Here is a 26,775-nt window from a genome sequence, read left to right as displayed (position 1 = left end):
TTTCCATTATTTCCACATACTGCAAGTGAAATTTGTTCACTCTAGATGCACTTAAGTTAGTTGAAGACTGAGCAGTTTTTGGAATTGATTTTGCATTTTCACTATGGTTCTCACGGTGTATTCACCTAGTCCCAAAGCATGCTTAATTTGAACAATATGTTCACCTTTCTCATAGCGATCCATAGCTTCTGACTTTGTTCCTAATGAATATGACTTTTGTGCATGCTTCTTTCCCTCAACAGGCACACGTTGTCTCCTTTTACTTGACATTTTGAATATAGACCCCATCAAATGCAACTTCACAGCTCTACCAACCTGAGCTGATGATTTAGATCTTGACAAACATGACAGAAGATGCATGCTGAGATGAACTGAAGCATTACTACTTCTGCATACTGTTAACAGAGGGCAGCACTCGGCTTAAAACTAAAATCTAAAGTATGTGAAACTGCAAATAACTAATCTGTGTATAATGAGGTCTACATGCACAAAACTGTCTGAAATATGTTTACAAGGAAACGTACAAAAAGTAAAGTAATAGGATACAAATGCAGTAAAATATTAGTACTACACTGATTTCACAGATGGAGAACTGAGTTGAATCTCTCTCACAGTGAAGCACAAGAAATAATAGCTGTTCGAAGTAAGACAAAAATGAGAATTGTGAGAAAATATTTGGATTTTTTTCCTACACTAATCAATAACCTCATAAGGAGCAAATGGAGTAAGACAGGTACATTAATGAATAGAAAACAACAATGTACAACTTCCAAAGTAAAAGAATTTTAAATTCAATCATATTTCTAATTTACTCACATTCTTGGTCCTGTTTTATCATTCGACTTTCCTCTTCTTGCAAGTACATTTCTATGTTATTAAGAACCTGTAAAGAGTACATAATACAATTATGTTTTATTGTATTGAAGTGCAACAGTAGGAAGAAATTTTCACGTGGAAATTTGTTAAGTTTGAGATCTAACAGCATATACAGTCCTTTGAAAGCTTATGACAGTGACACTCAGAAAATTACAAAAACAGAGTGGAAACCTGAGTGGTTGCAACTATCAAAGTGCAATTTCAAATACACACTTAGCTGTATATGTTGCAAAATAGAAGATGAATGTTATTACTACACTGGTTTTGAATAAATGAAATGCTGGACACCAAAATTTAGAGCAGCATTCTCTTATAGTTACAAATAATGTTCTACATACTTATCAAACAATGGAAAATTCAGGATTGGTATACTTACCATTGAGACACAGCATCCCCATTTATTGTGAGAATTAGACATTTCTTTACTAGTATTACCATTTTAACAAGCACAAAACTTTTATTTTTAACAATATCTACGATGTGTATATTTAACAACAGAACAGTGGAAAAGAACTATCAGAGGTATTTGAGGGAATATGTACAAATGTAAGCTAATCATTGTAATACAGTTATTGAACTGTTCCCTCTTCAAGTCCTCTCCTCCTCATTTTAATAACTCTATTGAAATATTCCAAAGGCAGAGGAATCAGTTTTTTCCCCATTTCACTACTCCCATCATCAAGCACAATCTGTTTTAAATGTACATACACCCGTTTTTGTCTAATTATTGGCCACTTATTCTTCTTAACTGACATACTGCCCTGCATTGTACACTGGAATATAAAACTATATTTAATGTCAATATGTTTCAGTCATTTCTTATTTCTGTACACATGATTGTCTCAAAAATTGATGAATTTTTCACAAATATTTTAAGTTATCTGAATAAAATCTTCACCAAAGTAGTTTTCTGTCTTTGCTGTTGCCATAGTAACATACAATGTTTGCAAAACTTAAGGATAAAAGTAAATTTTGCATGATGTGTGTGCCAATTAACATTGCTCAAAAACTGTCGTAATGTACTACAGAAGGTAACAGAGAGGAAAATTCAATGAGAAATATCCATACCAACAGAAATTACATTTTTATTCAAAGACAATAATTATACTGAAGTCACCACAATTTATGATGGCTTCTTGGGCATTATAAAAGGTGGGGCATAGATTTTAATAGGGTGCATGACCACCACAGGCAGCAGTGAATGCTTTGCAACACTGGCCATAAGGTTGGTAAAGAGTTCGTGTGGTAGGGCATTCCATTCCTCCACCAGCACGGTTGACAATTGCTGGATGGTCATTAATGTATTGCAAAATGTTCATGTGCTTCTCCCCAACACATCCCACACATGCTCTATGGGATTTAAGTTGGGGGGGGAGACAGGCATTCACTGATATTCACATTCACTTAACATCCTCTCGTTACAACAGATCCTCCACCAGTGCTGTTCGAGGCAGTCACGCATTGTCATCCATAAAAATGAAGTCAGGGCAAAATGCATCTGTGAAAAGATGCCCATGGGAAAGGAGTACAGTATCACAATAACATTGACTGGTGGGTGTACTGTGCGCAAAGATTTGGAGGTCAGTACACTAATGCAATACAATGCTCACCACACAATGTCACCTCGAGCACCAAAATGATCCCTCTCCCACCTCTTGCAATATAAGGGTGTATCCTGAATCACTACACAGACTGATTCTGCTCTCATAATCCCGTTCCTCGCTGGTCCAGTCCCTATGCTCTTAGCACCATCACAAATGGTCCTGACGATGTGCGGGTGTCAACGGAACACAATTACTGGTTGTCAGGCAAAGAAACCATCCACATGCATTTGCCATGCCACTGCAGAGTAGGAGACTGCATGCCTTGCAGTCCTGTTAAACATAGTTGCAATGGCGCCAACTGTTTGATGTGGGTCCCTTCTTGCCTGTTGCACAATGTAGTGGTCATCTGCTGCCACAGTTTACCTTGGTCAACCACATTCTCTCCTTCGGGCAGCAGTGCCTGTGATTCAGAACACTTCCCATGTACATGAAACAATGCTGTGAACAATACCAAAACCTTGGGCTACACACATCGCATTTCATCCTCCTTCCAGTTTCCTCATGGTTCTTCCCCATTTTGAAGTCATGAACGTCACCACAGTGCACCGTAGCTGCTCACTGACTGACACCCACTGTTTTCCCATTCTTTCAAGTGCTTTATGTTGCAGGTTCAGCCCCACTTCATGCTATAGTCATGCTGACCTCACATCAAGTGAAGTCCTAATTTCTGTGCATGAATAGGAGACCTCTGGCAACACTCTCCTGCACTTTCTTTCATTTCCATCCAATAGCTATTATGTCATGTTATTTTATCTACATCATCCGTAAGTTTTGCAGGTCAATGTATTTGCTATCATCAAAGTAGGAAACGACAGATTGGCACTTGATGTAAAGGAGACACGTTAAGTTGCAGACAGGCACAATTAAAAAAGACACTTACATTACAGCATTGTGTGTGTTTCTCTCATGCTGACAAATGCTATGGCCGAAAGCTCTATGTAAGTGCCTTAATTGTGCCTGTTCGCAACTTAACACATCTGCTTTATGGTAAGTAGCAATCTATCTTTTCCTACATTGTTGATATTCCTACCAAGAGTTTCTATTGTTTGATTTTGCTATCGTCAAAGATAGATATGAAAATCATTTTCTTCTCGTAACCAAACACACAATATTTCTAAGAACTTCTGCATATGTATCTTGTTTTATATCAACCATCCTCTTCACTCCGTCAGTCACAGTTGATGCAACAAAAATAACCACTTGAATGTACCATTCGTTAACACATACCAACACAGATGTTTTCCTTTAAGGCATGAAGGGAGTTCAAAAACTTCCACTATAATTCTGTAAGTTTGATTTAAGCTTTGCTAAAATAGCTGCAACAACTATGTCTGGCAGTGTGACTATCATGACATACTGTACATTGAACAACCAATTAAATGTTGGAATGGTTTATTTTCTATTGTAACTCTATCATTACTTTTATTGGCATTCATTCCATCAGCATCTTACAGGGCATGCAGTACGTCTCATACAATTTTTTCAGTGTGTTTTGGAGATAACCATATAGACTAAGCAATGGTTTCCCACATGTTATTTGTATCTCAATTTCAAGGGAGGATTTTATTTCTCCAAGTTCTCTCCTTCAATATTTTGTTTTAAATTTATTTGACATATCTGTGACTTTGTTTTTACAATTTCGAAGAATTAAATATCACCTAGATGTAGTGGCAAATAAGTATTCATCAAAGCTCCCAACATAGAGGCATCTATTAACATCAGATGTCAAAACTGATTCTCCCCACAGAACTGTAAAATGTAAAGTTTAAAGCTCTCAAGACAAATTTCAGCCTATATAAAAGCTTTATTAATTTCATATCCACATCCTTTTATTATTCATACAAATGACATCAGTTATTTCTCATGCTGAAATGTGTTCTGTATATTTGTTTGTTTCCTAAACAAGTCATGTTTGTTCACTGCACTACTTTCACGTATGTAGCTAAGCAGCAGGAGTACATGTCTTTTGATAGTTCTATCCTAATACCTAAGCAAAAACTCTGCATCTTATTTTAATTTGTACGCTTATATGCTGTCTATTGCTCTTTCATTTACTGGGTAAGGAGAATAAGTCCTGAACTTATTGTGAAAACCAGAAATTTCTTTACTGATATTCCCCATGCAGAATGGTAGTAGTTTCCCAAATGAAATTTTATTTGTAAGCATATTTACAATATATCCATTATATAAGAACTACAAAAATTGATATTTGTATTACTGTTATTCAGCTGTTCACATTTCAATAATATTTACGTAATGGTAACATACATGTTCACTTTGTCCATGAGAGCACATTTGCTTAAGCAGTTCCAAACACAATATGATACTAACTGGAAATTCTAAACCCACTTGAAAACTGCCATGGTTGTTGATTATTAGGATGAGGATGAGGGCAATTCAAATGGCAAGGGCCCAAATCTTTAACATTCAAGCTCTGAATCTAGTAGCCCTTCTGCAATCTTATTTCTTCTTCTTCTTCTTCTTCTTCTTCTTCTTCTTCTTCTTCTTCTTCTATCAGAACTGTCCCTGTAGCTTCAGTTTCAGTGACTGATAATTAAGAATTTGCCTCATTTCTTATAATTTTATGAGGTGACACATACTTCAAAATGCAATGACTTTCTTAACATGTGAGACTTCCAACAAAAATTACATTCTTCTAACTAAAAGTAACAATGGGTATGGATATTCTGAGCCATTTGCAAACACTGTTTATTCCTATAACAGCTTCTACATCTTTGTATTCTGTTCCAAACAAGTTCCACAGAATCTTAGATTAACGTGAGGTAATTTGAGATATCTAACCTGTGTTCTCATTAATAGTGGTGAGTCATCTGTAGTCAACAGGCGATGATACATAGCCTTCAGTTCTGGACCAAGCATGAATTCATAGTGACGGATACATAATGAACCAATGGCTTTTAGAGTATAGTTCTGAATATCTTCATTCGGTTGCTTTACAAAGAACATCAGTGTCTCGAACACTTGATCCTTAACATTTACCTGTGAATGGAAAATTTCCATTAAGAGCACTGAAATATCATGTTCTTTAATTTCACGTAAATAAAGAGCTCATTACTTACAGGCAAACCTTGAATAACATCTTTATCTGTAAAATCAAAATGCCTAAGCAGTAGTCCAACTGTGAACAAAGCTCTTCGAAAAAATGGACGGCATCTCACAAGTAATGGATTGGAAGGATCATGCAAACAATACTGCTGGAAGTCCTTAAGGTGACCTGAAACATAAAATACATCATCACTGTTTAAGTAACTTCAGTAAATCCATCTTGTGGTTTGATTGCATAACAACTTCATGGTACCTTAACACAATTCACTTCACATAAATATAACAACACAAAAAGTAAAGTTTAACATTTTAACCAGAAACATAACAAATGGTATATGCAAGTAATGAAGACTATAGGTTGATGTCCACTTGATGATTAACTATGGAGCCAAACCTCAGATTGCAAAATGACAGGAATGGGAATCTACCTTTTCTTTTTCAAAGTAATCATTCCAGCATTTGTCTTAAATAATTGAATGAAACCACCAAAAACCTAAGTCTAGAATGTTAATGTTGGACAGGGATTTGAACTTTGGTCATCCTTAACGCAAGGCCATTTCCATAACCCTGTGCCACTTTCATCAGTAACAGCAAGTGGATAACAGCGAGTCACAAACAAGTGGCCTACAAAGAAAATTCATTTTCTGGAAACAGTTAACCCAATTAAAGAATACTGTTTACAGTAATTCACTAGTTTTACTTCAGAATGGCACCTGGATGGAACAGTATCCAGCTGACATGTAGTGTGTATATTTTAAATATCTTATTTTTTTAAAAAAATAGAGAACGGGGAAATTCTACCTTTACCCCAGGCATGTGTGATCTTATTGATCTGATGGAATTTCATTTTCTGGAGACATACGAGTCTCAAATTTATCTTTGATATGGACAGAAGTTGAAGCAATGAACTAAAAGTTGTACCACGATCAGAACCTGAAATGAAGTTTGTGGTAGGGAGGGCATTGGAATTTGGCAGTCTGTGCAGCTGTGATAGCCACAATACTACAGTGCTGTAATGACTAGCACATCTGCCTATTAAGAAGAGGAGCTGAGTTCAAGTCCAGACCATGGCACAAATTTTAGTTCATTGTTTCAGCTTCTACCCCTACCAAAGTTTTTCTATATTTTGACATAGTAGTTTTTTTTGTAAAAGTTACTTCCTAAATGGCACCTGCTGGATGCACAATGCTAACAGTGCGTTTTTGTAATGGACTAGGGTGGTGACAGGGTTGGTCTGGTGGGGTGGGGTGGATTGAGGGAGAGAGAGGGGGGAGAGAGAGAGGGGGAAGAGAGAGAGAGGGGGGAGAGTGGGGAGAGGGGCGAGAGGGGCGAGAGGGGCGAGAGGGGCGAGAGGGGCGAGAGGGGCGAGAGGGGCGAGAGGGGCGAGAGGGGCGAGAGGGGCGAGAGGGGCGAGAGGGGCGAGAGGGGCGAGAGGGGCGAGAGGGGCGAGAGGGGCGAGAGGGGCGAGAGGGGCGAGAGGGGCGAGAGGGGCGAGAGGGGGAGAGGGGGAGAGGGGCGAGAGGGGGAGAGGGGCGAGAGGGGGAGAGGGGCGAGAGGGGGAGAGGGGCGAGAGGGGGAGAGGGGCGAGAGGGGCGAGAGGGGGGAGAGGGGCGAGAGGGGGGAGAGGGGCGAGAGGGGGAGAGGGGCGAGAGGGGGAGAGGGGCGAGAGGGGGAGAGGGGCGAGAGGGGGAGAGGGGCGAGAGGGGGAGAGGGGCGAGAGGGGGAGAGGGGCGAGAGGGGGAGAGGGGCGAGAGGGGGAGAGGGGCGAGAGGGGGAGAGGGGCGAGAGGGGGAGAGGGGCGAGAGGGGGAGAGGGGCGAGAGGGGGAGAGGGGCGAGAGGGGGAGAGGGGCGAGAGGGGGGAGAGGGGCGAGAGGGGCGAGAGGGGAGAGAGGGGCGAGAGGGGCGAGAGGGGCGAGAGGGGCGAGAGGGGCGAGAGGGGCGAGAGGGGCGAGAGGGGGAGAGGGGCGAGAGGGGGAGAGGGGCGAGAGGGGGAGAGGGGCGAGAGGGGGAGAGGGGCGAGAGGGGGAGAGGGGCGAGAGGGGGAGAGGGGCGAGAGGGGGAGAGGGGCGAGAGGGGGAGAGGGGCGAGAGGGGGAGAGGGGCGAGAGGGGGAGAGGGGCGAGAGGGGGAGAGGGGCGAGAGGGGGAGAGGGGCGAGAGGGGCGAGAGGGGCGAGAGGGGGAGAGGGGCGAGAGGGGCGAGAGGGGCGAGAGGGGGAGAGGGGCGAGAGGGGGAGAGGGGCGAGAGGGGGGGAGGGGCGAGAGGGGGGGAGAGGGGGAAGAGAGAGGGAGGAGGGAGAGAGAGGGAGGAGGGAGAGAGAGGGAGGAGGGAGAGAGAGGGAGGAGGGAGAGAGAGGGAGGAGGGAGAGAGAGGGAGGAGGGAGAGAGAGGGAGGAGGGGGAGAGGGGGAGGAGGGAGAGGGGGAGGAGGGAGAGGGGGAGGAGGGAGAGGGGGAGGAGGGAGAGGGGGGAGAGGGAGAGGGGGGAGAGGGAGAGGGGGGAGAGAGAGGGGGGGCAGGAGGAAGGAAGAAGGGTTGGGGGTGGGGGTGGGTGGCTAGCAGACTGGAAAGAGGCAGGCAGTTTGCTGGCTAGGAATGAGGAGAGGGAGGAGTGGCAGGTGCATCGGCTGGGCGTGTGTTGTATCATTGTCAGACCCGGAAGGGAGGGGGCATACTGCAGGTGACATGGAGACTTAAACTGGGAGAGGGTGACATGATGGAGGAAAGAAAAACTGTTGGGTGAAGGGTGTGGGGACAGTGTGTTACCAGAGATTGAGTACAGGTTTGTTACTCTGGAGTAGAGGCTGTGTTGCAAGTATAACACTCACCACTCACCTGCATAGTTCAGAGAAGCCTGAGACAGGACTGGAATAGGAAGTGTTGGATGGGTAGATAGTGCAGGTCTTGCACCTGTGTGCACTGTGGCAAAGGACTGGTAGTGAGAGTGACAATGATGGAGCAGGATGCTGGATATGTTGGGTGGGTAATGGAACACAATTTTAGAAATGTGAGAAGGCTCTTGGGTAGAATGTCCCTCATTTCATGGCATTACGATAAATAATCAAAGCCATGGCAAAGGATATGATTCAACTGTTCCAGTCCATGGTGACACTGCGTGGGCGTGGGGTGCATCTTTGTATTGATTCTTGGTGTTGGTGGAAGCCTTGGAGGCACGCGATATGGCACAGGGAATCTGTTTGTGAACTAGGAAATTTGGAATTTTGTGGTAAGTTCTATGGGACCAAACTGCTGAGGTCATCAAGCCCTTGGGTTACACACTACTTAATCCAATCCAACTTAAGCTAACTTACAGTAAGGACAACACACACACCCACTCCCAAGGGAGGACTCGAACCTCCAATGTGGGAGGGGAGGGGGGGGGGGGGGGGGGAAGGAGCCGCGCGAACTGTGGCAAGGTGCCCTAGACCGCACAGCTAACCCGCACGGCTGTGCACTAGGTTTGGTGGTAGTCTCTCTATGAAGGTCTTTGTGAGCCATTCAGTATAATGAGTAAGGGAGTTCTCATTGCTGCAGATACGTTACCCATGAGGGCCAGACTGTATGGGACAGATTTTTTGTTGCGGAAGGGATGGCAACTGTCTAAGTGCAGATAGTGCTGATTGTTAGTGGGTATAATATGGACAAAGGGGTGGAAGTCAACCACTAGGGAAGTGGCATGCTGGGGTGAGGAGGACTGGGTGAAGCAAATAGGACAGAGGGTGGAGTTGTAAAGGAATGAGGATCGGGTGTCTTGGTCCCGAGTCCAGATCATGAAGATATCATCCATTAAACTGAACCAGACTGAGGGTCTGGAGTTTTGCCAGGCTACGAAGATTTCTTCTAGGTGGCCCATAAACAGGTTGGCATAGGATGGTGACCTAGATGGTATCCTTTTATACCAACCTAGGAAACTTTCTTAGTCTGCCAAAACTCCAAACCCCCAGTCTGGCTCAGTAACACAGATGATATCTTAATGGTCTGGATTCAGGGTCAAGACCCCTAACCTCAATCCTTTACAACAACCTCAACATGTTATCTACCATCCGTTTCACCTGATCCTCCTCAAACAAATGTGCCACCTTCCTGGAGGTTGAAGTCCACTTCTCCAATGGCTCCCTTCACCACCCTGTTCACATTAAACCCACTAACCATCAACAGTACCTGCATCTCAATAGCTGCCACCCCTTCTACACAAAAAAATCCCTCCCATACAGCCCAGTGCCCGTGGGCAAGATAGCAGTAAAAGGAATTCAGATGCCCAGTACATTGAACATCTCATGAAGGACTTCACAGGCAGGCACTATCTCCCAAACCCAGTCTGCAACCAGATTTCCTGTGCCATATCCTCACACACCCCAATCCTCCCACCACAGTCAAGAATCAGCTACAAAGGAGCAGTCCTCCCTCTTTCACCATCCAGTATCACCCTGAACTTGTCCTTTCTCATGGCTTTGATTATCTATCAAAATGACTTGAAATGAGGGACATCCTACCCCAGATCCTTCCCAACCTCAAAGTGGTGTTCCACTGCCCACTTAACCTATACAACATCCTACTCCATCCCTATGCCACTCCCTCTCCCAACCTCTTGACACAGGGATTCTCTCTCTGTAGAAGACCTGGCCACCCACACAGCACTTACTTCTCCAGTCAAGTTACAGAACTACCCTACCCCCATCAATGGGTGGACCACCTATTAAAGCAGTCATGACATATATAAATTCTGCTGCAAACAATGCAAAGCTTTATATGTCAGTATGACTATCAACCAATTATTCAGGAGGATGACTGGCCGTCACCAAACTGTTGCCAAGGACAAAGCTGACGACCCAGTGGTACAACATATAGCTTCGCATAGTATGCTTAATTCAAATGGCTGCTTTACAACCCAAGCCATCTGGATCCTTCCCACCACCACCAGCTTCTCTCATCTACACAGATGAGAGTTACCCTTGCAACACATCCTTCACTCCTGTAAGAGTCCTGGCCTCAGTCTCCAGTAATGTACTGTGCCCAAATCCTTCACCCCTTCCTCCATCCTATCATGCCTTCCCAATTCACTTCCCCATGTCACCTTTGGTGTGTGCCATTCCCCTCAGTCTCTGACACCCAGGCATCACATGCATGCCTAGTCCATCCACCCGCCACCCCTCCCTCCTGCATTTCTAGCTGGCACACACCAGCTGCCTCCTCCTAGCCACCAACCAGCCCAACGACTCTTCCTGCCCATCCCCCCCCCCCCCCCTCCAATCGACACAACCCACATCCCAACCTAGTCCCTGTGCCAAAATGCAGCACTGGCATTGTGCAGCCAGCCGTCACTGTGTGTGTGTGTGTGTGTGTGTGTGTGTGTGTGTGTGTGTGTGGTTGGTTGGTTGGTAGGGTGTGCACGTGCTCCAAAAGCTAACCAGCTTCTCCACTCTTTTTTGTGTGTGGCTGTCTCCGACCCAATTCTTCTGCTTTCCAGCGAGTGGTCTTCTTTACTCCCTAAGTATTAACATTCTACTGGAATTTTCTTACAGAATTAAATAAGGTGAAAGACAGCCGATGAGAGCATTACTTTGTGGGAGCCAACAAGCAGTGACAGACACACAAGAGTGAGTCCTTTGTGGCAGACAGAGCCATAAGGTTGCCACACATAGAGACTCATCACTGTGTGTGGGCAAGACACATCATAGCTGTGGCAGCAGCAGCAGCAGCAGCAACAGCAGCCAGCAAGGGTTCTCTGGTCTACTCCGGTGAGGGAGGATGTAGCACTCAGCTCCACTATACATTACATCTACATTTACATCTACATCTACATCCATACTCAGCAAGCCATCTGATGGTGAGTGGCGGAGAGTACCTTGAGTACCTCTATCGGTTCTCCCTTCTATTCCAGTCTCATATTGTTCCTGGAAAGGATTGTCGGTATGACTCTGTGTGGGCTCTAATCTCTCTGATTTTATCCTCATGGTCTTTTTGCAAGATATACGTAGGAGAGAGCAATATACTGCTTGACTCCTCGGTGAAGGTATCTTCTCGAAACTTCAACAAAAGCCCGTACCGAGCTACTGAGTGTCTCTCCTGCAGAGTCTTCCACTGGAGTTTATCTATCATCTCCGTAATGCTTTTGCAATTACCAAATGATCCTGTAACAAAGCGCGCTGCTCTCCGTTGCAGCTTCTCTCTCTCTTCTATCAACCCTATCTGGTACAGATCCCACATTGCTGAGCAGTATTCAAGCAGTGGGTGAACAAGAATACTGTATCCTACTTCCTTTGTTTTCAGATTGTATTTCCTTAGGATTCTTCCAATGAATCTCAGTCTGGCATCTGCTTTACCGACGATCAACTTTATATGATCATCCCATTTTAAATCACTCCTAATGCATACTCCCAGATAATTTATGGAATTAACTGCTTTCAGTTGTTGACCTGCTATATTGTAGCTAAATGATAAGGGATCTTTCTTTCTATGTATTCGTTGCACATTACACTTGTCTACATTGAGATTCAATTGTCATTCCCTGCACCATGCGTCACTTCGCTGCAGATCATCCTGCATTTCAGTACAATTTTCCATTGTTACAACCTCTCGATATACCACAGCATCATCCGCAAAAAGCCTCAGTGAACTTGCGATGTCATCCACAAGGTCATTTATGTATATTGTGAATAGCAACGGTCCTATGACACTCCCCTGCGGCACACCTGAAATCACACTTACTTCGGAAGACTTCTCTCCATTGAGAATGACATGCTGCATTCTGTTATCTAGGAACTTTTCAATCCAATCACACAATTGGTCTGATAGTCCATATGCTCTTACTTTGTTCATTAAAAGACTGTGGGGAACTGTATCGGACGCCTTGCAGAAGTCAAGAAACACAGCATCTACATGGGAACCCATGTCTATGGCCCTCTGAGTCTCATGGACGAATAGCGCGAGCTGGGTTTCACATGATCGTCTTTTTCAAAACCCATGCTGATTCCTACAGAGTAGATTTCTAATCTCCTGAAAAGTCATCATACTCTAACATGATACATGTTCCAAAATTCTACAACTGATCGACATTAGAGATATAGGTCTATAGTTCTGCACATCTGTTCAACGTCCCTTCTTGAAAACGGGGATGACCTGTGCCCTTTTCCAATCCTTTGGAATGCTACGCTCTTCTAGAGACCTACGGTACACCGCTGCAAGAAGGGGGGCAAGTTCCTTCGCGTACTCTGTGTACAATCGAACTGGTATCCCATCAGGTCCAGCAGCCTTTCCTCTTTTGAGCGATTTTAATTGTATTTCCATCCCTCTGTCATCTATATCGATATCTACCATTTTGTCATCTGTGTGACAATATAGAGAAGGAACTACAGTGCAGTCTTCCTCTGTGAAACAGCTTTGGAAAAAGACATTTAGTATTTTGGCCTTTAGTCTGTCATCCTCTGTTTCAGTACCATTTTGGTCACAGAGTGTCTGGACATTTTGTTTTGATCCGCCTACCGCTTTGACATAAGACCAAATTTTCTTAGGATTTTCTGCCAAGTCAGTACACAGAACTTTACTTTCGAATTCACTGAATGCCTCTCGTGTAGCCCTCCTCACAGTACATTTCGCTTCGCGTAATTTTTGTTTGTCTGCAAGGCTTTGGCTATGTTTATGTTTGCTGTGAAGTTCCCTTTGCTTCTGCAGTAGTTTTCTAACTCAGTTGTTGTACCACGGTGGCTCTTTTCCATCCCTTACCATCTTGCTTGGCACATACTCATCTAACGCATATTGTACGATGGTTTTGAACTTTGCCCACTGATCCTCAACACTATCTGTACTTGAGACAAAACTTTTGTGTTGAGCTGTCAGGTACTCTGAAATCTGCTTTTTTTGTCACTTTTGCCAAACAGAAAAATCTTCCTACCTTTTTTAATATTTCTATTTACGGCTGAAATCATCGATGCAGTAACCGCTTTATGATCGCTGATTCCCTGTTCTGCGTTAACTGTTTCTAACAGTTCGGGTCTGTTTGTCACCAGAAGGTCTAATATGTTATCACCACGAGTCGGTTCTCTGTTTAACTACTCAAGGTAGTTTTCAGATAAAGCACTTAAAAAAATTTCACTGGATTCTTTGTCCCTGCCACCCGTTATAAACGTCTGAGTCTCCCAGTCTATGTCCGGTAAAATTAAAATCTCCACCCAGAACTATAACATGGTGGGGAAATCTACTCAAAATATTTTCCAAATTATCCTTCAGGTGCTCAGCCACAACAGCTGTTGGGGCCTATAGACACATCCAATTACCATGTATGAGCCTGCTTTAACCGTGACCTTCACCCAAATTATTTCACATTTCGGATCTCCGTCAATTTCCTTCGATACTATTGCACTTCTTATTGCTATAAACACGCCTCCCCCTTCACTGTCCAGCCTGTCTCTGCAGTATACATTCCAATCTGAGTTTAGGATCTCATTACATCTGGTTTCAGCCAACTTTCTGTGGGCATTGTAACCACTTATTACTGAGAGCAGTTCTGGGACCTCTCTATAGATGCTCCTGCAGTTTACTATTAGCACATTAATATTGTTATTCCCTGTTGCATTTTGCCTACTCCTACCTTGCCGCATCTCAGGAGGCATCTTGTTGGGCCTAGGGAGGGAATTCTCTAACCTAAAAAACCCACATGTGCACTCCACACATACTCCGCTACCCTTGTAGCTGCTTCCTTCATATAGTGCACACCTGACCTATTCAGGGGGACCCTACATTTCTCCATCCGATTGCAGAGGTCGAGAAATTTGCACCCCAGATCTCCGCAGAATCGTCTGAGCCTCTGGTTTAAGCCTTCCACTCGGCTCCAAACCAGAGAACCGCGATCCGTCCATCATATCAGTTACCACGATATGAGATGCATCCATAGCTGTTTTTGAGACCTCACCATGAATTATGTATTAATTCAGTTTGTAATGCCCAGGCCACATGGATTAGATGTATATTAGTCTTACGAATTAGATGGGTATTAATCTTGAAAGTAAACATAGCTGCTATTTGCTGTGCCACACAAAGGAAGGGACCACCAACATCTCGTGAAAGGACTCTTGTAGCTTCAAAGACATGCTGGGAGGACATTTAGAATCTGATCTTGCTGTTGTAGCAATGGTTCAGAACTAAATTTACACAAGCTTCCATGTTTACTGATAATAAATCATTCAGTAGAGATATTTGAAGCAGTGATTTGCAACGGACGTTCAACAAGTAATGAAACACTTTTTTTTTTCCTCATCCAATTTTGGTTGAAAAAATGCAGCATTTGTTGTGGGACATCATGAAATATTCCTGCTTCAGCCCCTGGAGTTTCACGAAGTTCTGATAGAGGGCAGCGCTATAGACAGCCTTCAAAATTGCATCTGTAACAGAGGTGTGTTCAAACCATAACATCACAGATATTCATAGGTGCTTGCAGTATGTCTACAGAGAACTGGCAGCAAACAAAAGTATGGCGAGTCATTGGGAGAGGTGTCTGTCATCAACACAACAAGGTCGCGCAAACCTGTGTGATCTCCCATGTGCCAGCCGGCTGCACACAGCTATGACTCCTACAATGTTGGACTGTGCTGACACACTCATTTGAGATGATCAATAGAGCACATTCAAACTTCTTAGTGCACAACTGGACATCTCTGTTGCTAGTGCTGACATACTCACCCACCAGTTGGGGGTACACAAAGGTTGTGTCCACCGAGTTCCTCGCTGCTTAATGAAAGACCATAAAGAGCAAAGAACAACTATACGTGCAGAATTGTTTGTCCATTATGAGGCTCGTTATGACAATTTTTTGTCAATATCATCGCAGATGATGAAACATGTGCTCATCACTTCGAACTGGATACAGACCAGCAATCCATGGAGTGGCACCAAACCACCTCTCCTCCAAAGAAAATGTTCAAAGTTGCACCCTCAGCTGGTAAAGTCATGGTGACAGTCTTCTGGGGCTCTGAAGGGGTTATTCTATTTGATGACCTCCCACATCGTGCAACTGTCAACTCTGTTGTACATTGTGCTACTCTCAGGAAATTGAAGAAACAGCTTCAGCATGTTCATCGCCACAAAAATACAAATGAACTTCTCTATGACAACGCAAGGCCTCACACAGGTTTGTGCACCCAAGAGGAGCTCACAAAACTTGTTCTTTCTCATCCACCCAACAGCGCGGATCTTGCACCTTCCGACTTCCATCTGTATGAGCCAATGAAGGATGCACTCCATAGTGAGCAGTATATGGTCTGAATAAAACCCACCTGCTTTCAGAAAAAAATTGATGCTTTACTTATTGGACACCCCCTCGTATTATCTTCCAAAGTCATTATAAATTACTGATTCTGACACCATTGCAAATCTCCTGGCAGAAAATCTAGCAGCAAACTATATCAAGCAAGTACGGAGCTGCCTGGCATCATCTCTCCAAAATCAGTGAAGATAATGCAAGTAAGTGAACTTTCTGACTACACAGAACTGTGACCTGTATGACGCTGAAACACAGACTTATCTGTGCCCGTTACCTTTCATTTGATTAACTCTGTCCCTGTTGTAGGTTCATGTTTGAACAGTAATAACCAGTTTCTTTCAGCAATATTTCAGGAGTAAAATTAATACGAAACTGTTATTTTCATCTCATTCGTGGATCTGTGGCCTCAGCCTCTTTCATAAAATCGAGAGTTGCCATTCAGTGTTGTTGCCCAATGCATTGTGTTCAGAGCTCTGGTCAATGTGGAGTAGTGACATGAGTGGAAGTGGAATTAGAACAAGGAAGGGCTAGAGAGGAGAGAGAGAGAGAGAGAGAGAGAGAGAGAGAGAGAGAGAGAGAGAGAGAGAGAGAGTGTTAAAGTGGAGGAAGTTGTGGTCACGCTTGTTGCCACGGGCAGAATACTTTTTCTATTTCTATTTCTCCGTCTACATACACACTCTACAAGCCACCATAGGGTGCAGGGCGGAATCAGCAGCAGACAGCTGCTGATTACTGTTCACTCTGCCTGCATCATCATTTATGTATACAGGAAACCAGGACCAGTGGTCCTATCACCTTTTTTATTTACTTTAGTATGGCTTTTACAACCCCAGCATAGCATGAACAGAGTGTGCCAGCTGACTACATAATGTGCATTTTTTTTTTATCACCCATGACCTATGCTTTGAACATGCAGATGATTTTAACACAAAATCTGACTAAATATTATAACAAAAACTAATTCCAATATGTGAAATATTGTTATGACCTGAAGGAAAAGGCAGTTTTTGTGACAGCTAGCACTTGGTGCTTTACAGGCTGAATTTAAATATCTCCGGCATTAGAAAATTTTACAACACAACACAATTGATTGTTATACTAGATAAACTGCTATAATTAGTCCAATAATGGTGTCACAACAAAGGTCCTCTGCTTGCAAGAAATGAGGTAGAAGATTTTATTCTTTTATCTTATGTATATACTTGAAATTATGTAGAATCCAAGTTTTTGACCTTCAAAACCCTTGGGACAATTTTTGTGGCCAAAAAACTAAGAAATTGGATATTTTGTATCCTAACGAAAATATTACCTGTCCCAAAATGAAAGAGTATTAAATTTTGCAGCAAATGACCTACTTAAAATGTCAAAATTGGTGCACCGTTTGGCCAAAATCAGTTGTCAAAGTTCGTTACTTTTATCAGCTTAGCTAAAAAGTCAGCTCCCAATGCCTGCAACACAAAAACAGCTACTCCAGATGAAAAATTACGTATCAGAGTTGCACAGCATGGAATGTCTTGTTACAAAAGCATCTAGCTTTTCATTTTTCGGCACTATTAAGCATTCATACACCTGAAAGCCAAAATATTTCCTTTTTTTAGTCAAAGCTCTTCAATAAAAATGAAATTTCCAATAGGAAGACTTAAATCTGTCCCACCTTTAGGTGTAGGGGTAGCTAAAGATCTCCCTTGAATGGCATGCAGTAAACAGCCAAAGCCCCTCCATTCCTTTTTATTGTTTCCATTGCTAGCCATACCCAGTCTTCCTGTGTTGTGCAAGAGACACGTTTTAACTCCTCGTGCCTTGAAAAATCTTTGTTTCCTAATTTGAATTTACTTTCATTGTACAGTCTGTGCATTTAAAATGAGTGCTCCAGATCATACGGAGGTGGGCACATTGTAAGTTATTAACTGGTCCGGCTGAAGTTTAAGTGCACAGTGCATGTCAGAAGAAGTACAATAACCCAAAACTTAATAGATCACCTTTGACAAAAGGCCCTGCACCATCAATGTTGAGTCTTCGACCATACAAGAAGGCATTTGATTTTAGTAAACACTGCTTTTATTGTGGTGAGGAGATTGATGGTAATTAGGAGAAACTTTGTAGACTTCCCTATGCAAAGCGAAATATTGTTCATAAAATGATGAAACTTGAATTAAGCGATACTGTTATTTGGGGTAGCTGAAAGGCGAGGTGGTGACTGGGCTTGCAAAGTATTGGAACATTTGTTATAACATGTGCATCCTGCGCTGTGGTTCTAAAGATAGGGAAGAAGAGGGTTGATACCATAAACGCATTAACATTGTTTCACAGATTGATTGTTATCAATCAGTCTGATAAAGACTAAGTTTTGTTTCTCATTTGAACTTTCCCCATACCCCATGTCATTGTTCACAGAAGACAGTCTCAATAAGGGTACAAAAACACTTCTCTGTGATGCATTCACATGTCTCCAACAGAATGAAATACCCAAAATAAAAAGCTTTGTGGTATATGGTGCTCACCTACTCCATAAGGTTGTTTGGCATCAGAAAGAAAAGTTTGGAGCCATTTATATGAAAAACGCAACATATTTGAGAATCATAGTTATATTCGGTGATTACCCAAGTGATGCTTTCCAATGGGAAATGAAAGACCTCTTCATTTAAAAACACCAGGTTCTTCATCAGATATAATTTTTGATGAAGGTACAAATGTTGCAGTCGCACAGGAGAAGTTTCTCACAACATAAAAGCAACAAGAACTGCTTGATTTTTATCCTCATGTGGGAATTTGAGAATGGAGGTATTCAAGTGCAGCAGAAGATGCAGATTCATTGATTGTGGAAACACTATTATTCAGGCTTCTGAGTCTGACAGTGTGACAATCTTAACCAAGGACACTGATGTGCTTTTCTCCTAACAGGTTGAGGAAATAATTTCAACACCTTGTACTTCCTTAAACAGGGAAGATGGAAAACAGCAGGAGTGTGATACTCTAGTAATTTTTGGGACAAGGAAAAGTGAAATTACTAAACCTTATGGAGCAACAGCTACACCTCAAAGTGCAACCTGCTGAATTAGTTAAACCCTGAATTTGTTAAACCCTCAGTCTCTCAAGATGTAATAACGCAGGCAGGGGAACAGCTGATATTAGCATTATATGGGAATCCCAGCTGCACATTTGGATGAGCTCAGGTACAAGCTTTTTGTGAAGTCTGCCCCAAGAAAATCTTTCAAACTTGAAATGTTATTGCCAACATCGGATGCAGCAAGGTGGCACTCACTGCTATCCTACCATCAAGTGCAGTCTTGGCTGGCGAAGAAAACTGATCCATGCCAGTGGGGATAGAAGAAAAACTTATGAAGCTTGTTTCCTGTGAAGATTACGAAAGATGTCGTACCGCACACGCTACTGAAGATGGTTCCCTGTGCATGATAAACAGCATAATACATAGCATTATGTGGGTGCCACAAATCTGGACTGAACTGCTACTCAATGCAAACACTGTTGTGGCTTATCTTGTGAGAACGCCCCAGAAATTGAGCTAGACAGTGATGAGGAAGAGATCAAAGGTATGTTCCAGGATGAGGAAGTTGGTGAAGGTGCCACAATGGATCCAGAAGATTGGTTGCTGAACCAGGACCTGCCACGGTCTCCCAAACAACCTCGATGGGATTGAAATTTGATAAAAGGGGAATCCCTGATATTTAAATTGTGTTTTTTAATATTGTCATGCACTTTTAGTTGTTCATTTGTAAAAATTTTTGTATTACTCACACATAAATACGTGTTGCCCATTACTCCGTACTTTGTTTTCATTTTAGCGACCCATTCTTACCAAGAAAGGCATGGATAAAATATGAATAAAAACACACATGAATGAAGAAAATTAAAAAAGATATACATACAAAACACATGTGCGCTAATTAGAGAGCCATCTTCCCACTGGAAATTTTATTTCATTGGGTAACTGTGACTTAAAAATCGAATTACTTTGGCTTTCAGGTGTGTGAACACTTAATAGTACCTAAAACTGAAAAACTAGATGCTTTTGTAACATGAAATTTCACACTCTACAACTTTGATAACTTGATATTTTTTATTTGGAGTACCTGTTTATGAGTTATGTGTGTTGGAGACAACTTTTTAGCCAAGTTGGTAAAAATGGTCCAACTTTGACAACTGACTGGAACCAAAAGGCTGTACCAATTTTGACACTTAAGTAGGTCATTTGATGCCAGATTTAATGCCCCTTCATTTTGTGACAGTAAATCTGGGGGAAAAGCCAAAATTTATTGTTTTTTTTCTGCCACAAAAAGTTGTCCCAAGGAATTGGAAGATCAAAAACTTTGATTCACCATACTCTCAACTATATCTACAAGATTAGAAAATACAATCTTTTGCCTCATCTTTTGTAAGCAAAAAGTATCCTGTTACTGGACTAAATAGACCAAGAACTGCTACAAATGAAAAGTAAAACCTTGTTTTGCTGCGACACAAAGAGCTTGCATTACTGAATCAGCCTATTAAAAGAAATGGAACATCATTCAATGGCAGAGTTGAATGAACATACAACAAAATGTCAGACCGATTTTTTACCCTTCTGAATAAGGGAATAACTAATATTTTAAATGCTCTGTGAAAGAGGGATACTGTATAAAAGACACAAAAATTATAGGCCTTATTCACATGACATGAAGGCATATGAAAGAAACTGCTCTAAATCTCAAATGACCAACATGCAAAGAATTTCATAGCATTCTCTATTGAGCTCAAAATCAATTAGAACAAATCTGCTAAAAGAATACATAATTTAGGAAGATTAGCTGTCACATCTCACTGGCAGAAAGGCCATAAAACACAAAGCATTAGTTTAGATGACGGACAGGGAGGGAAACAAATACCTCATTTGTCAAATGTGATTTAGGGGAAGTATGGGCAAACTAAATTACAATTTATGGAGGAGAATTTGTGCACTCCATATGTCCATAATATTAATCCAGAAATATCTTTATCACTTTCATTGTTACTGATTAAAGTGGCAAGTAACACTGTGTGACCCTAGAACACAAATTAGAGGAGTAACAGAAGATGTGGCAATATATTTCTCAAATGAATACAATGTAGAGAGGTGAAAACAACTCTGAAACTTTCATCAGAAAATTAAGCATTGCAGCACTGAAAGGAAGTGTGAAACTTCAAAAGACTATTGTATCCGGATCTTACTGGAATACCCCCCCCCCCCCCCCCAAAAAAAAAAAAAAAAAAAAAACTAAGAGAAATTGTTGTCCCATGTAAAGGCTCTCAGTAGCACCACAATTAGTGTTCAGACAGTCATAGATGACACAGAAATTAAAATTGAAAGTGGATACAGAAACACCCATGTCAACCAGGATGAATTTTGAAAATGGTGGTCATGAGAAACACAACTCTTACTTCTCTCATATGACATCCTGGAATGGTTTGGATCAAGGTAATCAGGATGACACAGTATTTCTTGGCCTTGAAGAATCATTTTACGCAATACCACACCAATGCTTATTAATGAAATTATCATCATCTGGGGGTCTCAAATGAAATTTATGACTGGATTGAGCATTTCTTATGATAGAGAATACAACATGTTATCTTCAGTGGAGAGTCATAGACAGAAGTCGATGAAACGTCAGGTGTGGCCCATGGAAGTATGTTGTGACCCTTGCTGTTCATGCTGAATGTTAATAATTTGCCAGACAATGGGAATCAGTCAACTCAGATAAGTACCAGAGTATACCCATTTGTGGTGATGTGAAATTGGTCACATACGTTCAGTTGTAGGTAAAGCAGGTAGTAGTTTTTCAGTTCAATTGTACAACACTGGGAAAATCCAGTCAGTCTGCACACAGAAGACTATTTACAAGACACTTCTGTGAACCATCCTTGACAATTGCTCAAGTGTGTGGGACCCACACCAGACTGGGGTAACAGGAGATACTGAATTTCTACAAAGAAGGACAGCAAAAATGATCACAGGTTAATCTGATACACAGGAGAGCATCACAGACGTAGTGAAAACCCTGAATTGGCAGATGCCTGAAGACAGGTGTCAACTATCCTGCAAAAGCCTACTTACAATGCTTCAGTAACCAGTATTAATCAAGGAATTGAGGAAATATGACAGCTCCAGAAGTAATGCTCTCATAGAAACAGCGAAGACCAGGTTACACTAATTACAACGTGTACAGGGCAATTAGGAAGTTATTAGTCCTGCAGCCCCTACACATATGGAATGAGGACAAACCCTAACACATGGTACAGTGGAAATACCCTCAGTCACGAAATTCACAGTGGTTTACAGAGTAAAGAGAGGTAGACATAAACCAGTTCATCATACCTTTAATCATTTTCTTCCAAAATGTGAATATGTACTCAGGTCTCATTTTTGAAGTACGTGAGGTCTTAAATTTCTAAAAAGTAGGAGAGGAGTGTTTAAATAACTTTTTGAAGGAAAAAAAAAGAGGAGGAGGGGGACGAAAGGAAAGGAAAAAGGAATACTCATACCAAAGAGTATATACTGGACTAATGGAAGATACAGAAAATTCAAGGAATAATTTCCAGGAATGTCATATTAATTAACTCAGTGTGTGGACATCACAGAATTTCTCAACAATCTCCAGTAGATGATGATGATAGTGAGATGACATTGTGCATCACAGAGAGGCTCTCTCTTACAATTCAAAGAGCTTACGTTGGAAGACGAGTTAAAAGAACATTACTTACATCTTTATACCCACACATTATTGCAGACTGAACAGAAAGGCGATGAAGTGATACCAGTAGGCTATGAACCTAGTAGTACACACCACACACAAGCTTGCTGAGCATAGATGTAGATATGGATTACAATTAAATCTTTTTCAATTCCAATCAAATTACAATGCAATACAACTGTAATTTGAGGGCAATTACATAATGTACACTTTAGCTGTGGGCAGGAGGTGCATAAAAAGATCTTTCATTATGTTGTTACAAGGCTCAGAAACACACAAGCACGTATGTGGACAGTTTCTAGACAGCAGACACTCTGTGTATTCAGACTCATTGTCACAAAAAAGTTATGGGATGGTCAGGAACAGCCCAAACCAAACTAAGACAAGATTAGCACATATTCACACTATTCAACTGTTTGCTACTGCACAACACTTTCCCTTTTTATTCCTGGAAGGCTGAAATGTAAAACAACGGAGGTCACCTCAGCTAAAAAGTAACTAACATGACAGGTTAAAAACAAATGAATTGTGTGTACATAAATAAAATTCTTCTGAATTCTGAACCACATGATATCAGATTTCACCTGCACTGCACGAGGCATTGTCAGTTTAGCAACTGATATGCTGAGCATAAACAACAAACAAGCAAGAGAGTCCACAGTGACGAGAGCACTGCATCTCCCACAGACATGTTGTGAATTACGACAGCACGAAATTGTTGCAATGCCCAACACCTTCCAAAACTGTAATCTAAAATAGGCTGTAAAGATCTGACTACACAACAAACTAATAAATAAAAAGTGGTTTTCAATCTCGCAAGGCCTGAGACACAGCCTTCACCATGGTCAAAGCACGGGGTAATCTACGTGGGAATTCGCTTCCATCACGGCAACTGAAGAGGGTGAGGATGTATTGTCACAACGCAAGTAGGGACTCTTGTCCGGTGCTGGCAGTAGTGTGAATGAGTACACTGGATTGAACCCCAGTGATGCACTTCCCCCATCACTACACCACAGTGTGCCCAGACATGTCTGGCTAGAGGCTGTTGGCGAAAGACAGTCAGTCATCAGGAATGCTTGAAGATGACAAGAAGTCAGCTTGCTGAAATATCATACCTTCTGCACAATGTCACCCACCTGAATACCCAAGAAATACCTTCTGAGAAAAATCTTCCTACACCAGCTAAACCTAAAATCATACATGATCATTCTTACTTTTCAAATACACTGTGATTTCATCACAGGATATTCCTGGTTAATTCCATGTAATCCACACTACAATCTATTGCCCGGCTCAGTTGATGATACCACGGTATAATGGTAGTCATTTTTATTGTAATAAATGCACTTTTCTCACTAGTTAGCAGTAATTATACTGATCTGCTGAGGGACCAGCCCGTGGTGGAAAAGAACACACTCGGCCACTACCTACTCATAGTAACGACACAAATGTGCTCCATTCTCTACTTAGCAAAAACAATGTCATTGACCTGGTGGACAAGGCACTTGGTAATCTATTTTTCCCCTATGCAACCTGATTGGGGCATAATGTATATATCTGTGTAAGGGGTCATGGATCTCTTTACAGGCTGCAAAGTGGGAGAATACAACTGCACAAATGGGTGGGGAAGAGGCATTACTGGATGCTAATTCTTGATAGCAAATGCTCCTTCAGCTGTGATGATGCCTACTACTCTACTTCCCTCAATCCCCACATGGACTGTTTCTCAGCAGAATGACAACACCCTTCACCACCTTTGTGGATGGAGAACATAATCCTGCATTTCCTGGGCTTGTATATCAGCTATGTATATGCACTGAATAGCGCACACACACAGTGTTGCAGCAGATGACGAATTTCTCAGCGCAAATAAATCTCAGCTGCTCTACTGCTCACAAGATTGTGCATAACTGTACATAAAATACTGCAAAATTCATTTGGTAAGCAAATCTTGTGGAAATAGTCAAGAAAAACCACAGAGCAGCCTAGATACTCTTCTTCCTTTGACACATCTGTGAATACTGTTACACTTTGGTCACACTAACTAAAAATTATATGGAAACCTGAAGCTCACAGCATATTTAGGAGAGAAGTCTTTGCCACAGAATAGCAAACCTAAAATAATTCTAGATGTCATCAATAACCAGACAGGCAGTCACCTCCAAGCTAAAGTCAATGTTTGTAACACACAAACTGCTTCGTGTGGATACCAAGTAACTCCAATGTTCACAGGTAACTTAAAATCAATTCTATGGCAAGCTTAGCAAATAGTTTAATATGTCTTTGATTGTGGAATAGCAAAGAGCCTATGCACATGACATACCCCTTGAGGAGCTGCTGTCACATGTCAAGTGGTGGCTACCCAGCCTTGGTGTTGAGGTTGGGTATTGAGAAGCTTTTGTACGCACTGGTGGCCAACCAAATCCTTTAATAATAGATTGCATCTATTGTCTTCAGATAAATAGGTCTTGCTGAGCCCTATCCTGCACATCCCTATCTAGCTAAGATTACACAAAAGCTTTATACAACATGCCCAGTTGGCTTCACACGAGTTGTGGCATAAGCAGTTAAACATGTTCAGTCAAGAATCTTTTCTTTAGGTCCATCAAGTGTGGTTGCTACAGCACTTGTGAATCATATTTAAAGCTCAGAATCTCATCATACAGTATGTTCAAAATTTAGAATTGTGTCACACATTTGCATCTATGCTCTAAAGCGAAAGCCTTTGTCCCACTCCTCCCTCTCTTCCTACTGGCAAGTCATTGTTGCCCAATTCGAGGATTAATTAAATATTGCAAAGCCACCCACAAACTAATATTACAGTTCTGAATTTCTTACTTTTAACTATTAATGGCAAAGATTGTTACAATTAAATTCCTTCTTCGAGGAATGTTATTTGTCAGCTCAAATCCATCACATGGAACTTCACCAACTTGGTATATGAACAACCACTGTGATAGAAAAGACTGTGTGAATACAGGCAGATGACGACAGAAGTCCCAACAATGGAGATGTCCCAGCATACTGGAACAACAAGTAGTTTCATATGCACTTTTATGTGAGGGGGAAAAAAAAGTTCCAATAAAATGCTATCTGCGTAAGAAAGACCTAGATGCCTCCAGTAGGGTCAAGTTGGTAACAGTCCTGGGGGCCAATTTCAAAGTGGGTTAGGAGCTTCCTGGTTGCTAACACAGGACCAGTCAGTCAATGGTTGAGCTAGTGAATGCAACACTTCTGCTGTTTACACACTTTTCCTGATTTGAGAAGATTAGAGACCAAACTAGCCTCCATCCACGAGTTGAAAAATTGTCCTGTCTGTCATACTGTCCTAAAAAGTTCTAGTTTTTTGTCTCAAAGGTGCTTTAACATGCTGCAATTTATTTAGTCACGACTGGATGCAGTAATGGTGTCTCATATGTGGCAGAATGCAGCTCCTACATGAAGAAGCAGTTACATATCTTAGCATTGTAGGGTCTCAAAATTCCAAAGAGCAAACAGGATGCCACATCAACATTTGTGGTGGCAGTTGTTGTGGTCTTCAGTCCTGAGACTGGTTTGATGCAGCTCTCCATGCTAATCTATCCTGTGCAAGCTCCTTCATATCCCAGTACCTACTGCAACCTACATCCTTCTGAATCTGCTTAGTGTATTCATCTCTTGGTCTCCCTCTATGATTTTTACCCTCCACACTGCCCTCCAATGCTAAATTTGTAATCCCTTGATGCCTCAGGACATGTCCTACCAACCGATCCCTTCTTCTAGTCAAGTTGTGCCACAAACTTCTCTTCTCCCCAATCCTATTCAACACCTCCTCATTAGTTACATGATCTACCCACCTAATCTTCAACATTCTTCTGTAGCACCACATTTCAAAAGCTTCTATTCTCTTCTTGTCTAAACTATTTATCGTCCATGTTTCGCTTCCATACATAGCTACACTCCATACAAATACTTTCAGAAACGACTTCCTGACACTTAAATCTATACTCGATGTTAACAAATTTCTCTTCTTCAGAAACACTTTCCTTGCCATTGCCAGTCTACATTTTATATCCTCTCTAGTTCGACCATCATCAGTTATTTTGCTCCCCAAATAGCAAAACTCCTTTACTACTTTAAGTGTCTCATTTCCTAATCTAATTCCCTCAGCATCACCCGACTTAATTCGACTACATTCCATTATCCTCGTTTTGCTTTTGTTGATGTTCATCTTATATCCTCCTTTCAAGACACTGTCCATTCCGTTCAAC

General features: G+C 41.9%; 1 protein-coding gene across 1 annotated transcript in view; it reads right to left on the bottom strand.

The window, feature by feature from the left end:
- Positions 1-26,775, bottom strand: part of LOC126184817 (nipped-B-like protein) — a 123,025-nt gene that overhangs the window by 20,529 nt on the left and 75,721 nt on the right. Inside the window, exons 22-24 of the mRNA XM_049927395.1 lie at positions 5,561-5,715; positions 5,283-5,480; positions 817-883 (exon numbers count right to left, since the gene is read on the bottom strand). Coding sequence (XP_049783352.1) covers positions 817-883; positions 5,283-5,480; positions 5,561-5,715 — 420 coding nt within the window. The remainder of the gene's footprint in view (positions 1-816; positions 884-5,282; positions 5,481-5,560; positions 5,716-26,775) is intronic.

Source organism: Schistocerca cancellata, chromosome 4 (genome assembly GCF_023864275.1).
Source record: "Schistocerca cancellata isolate TAMUIC-IGC-003103 chromosome 4, iqSchCanc2.1, whole genome shotgun sequence".
Lineage (NCBI taxonomy): Eukaryota > Metazoa > Arthropoda > Insecta > Orthoptera > Acrididae > Schistocerca > Schistocerca cancellata.
Note: the sequence above shows the minus strand (reverse complement) of the source record. Positions and strands in the feature narration are given on the sequence as shown.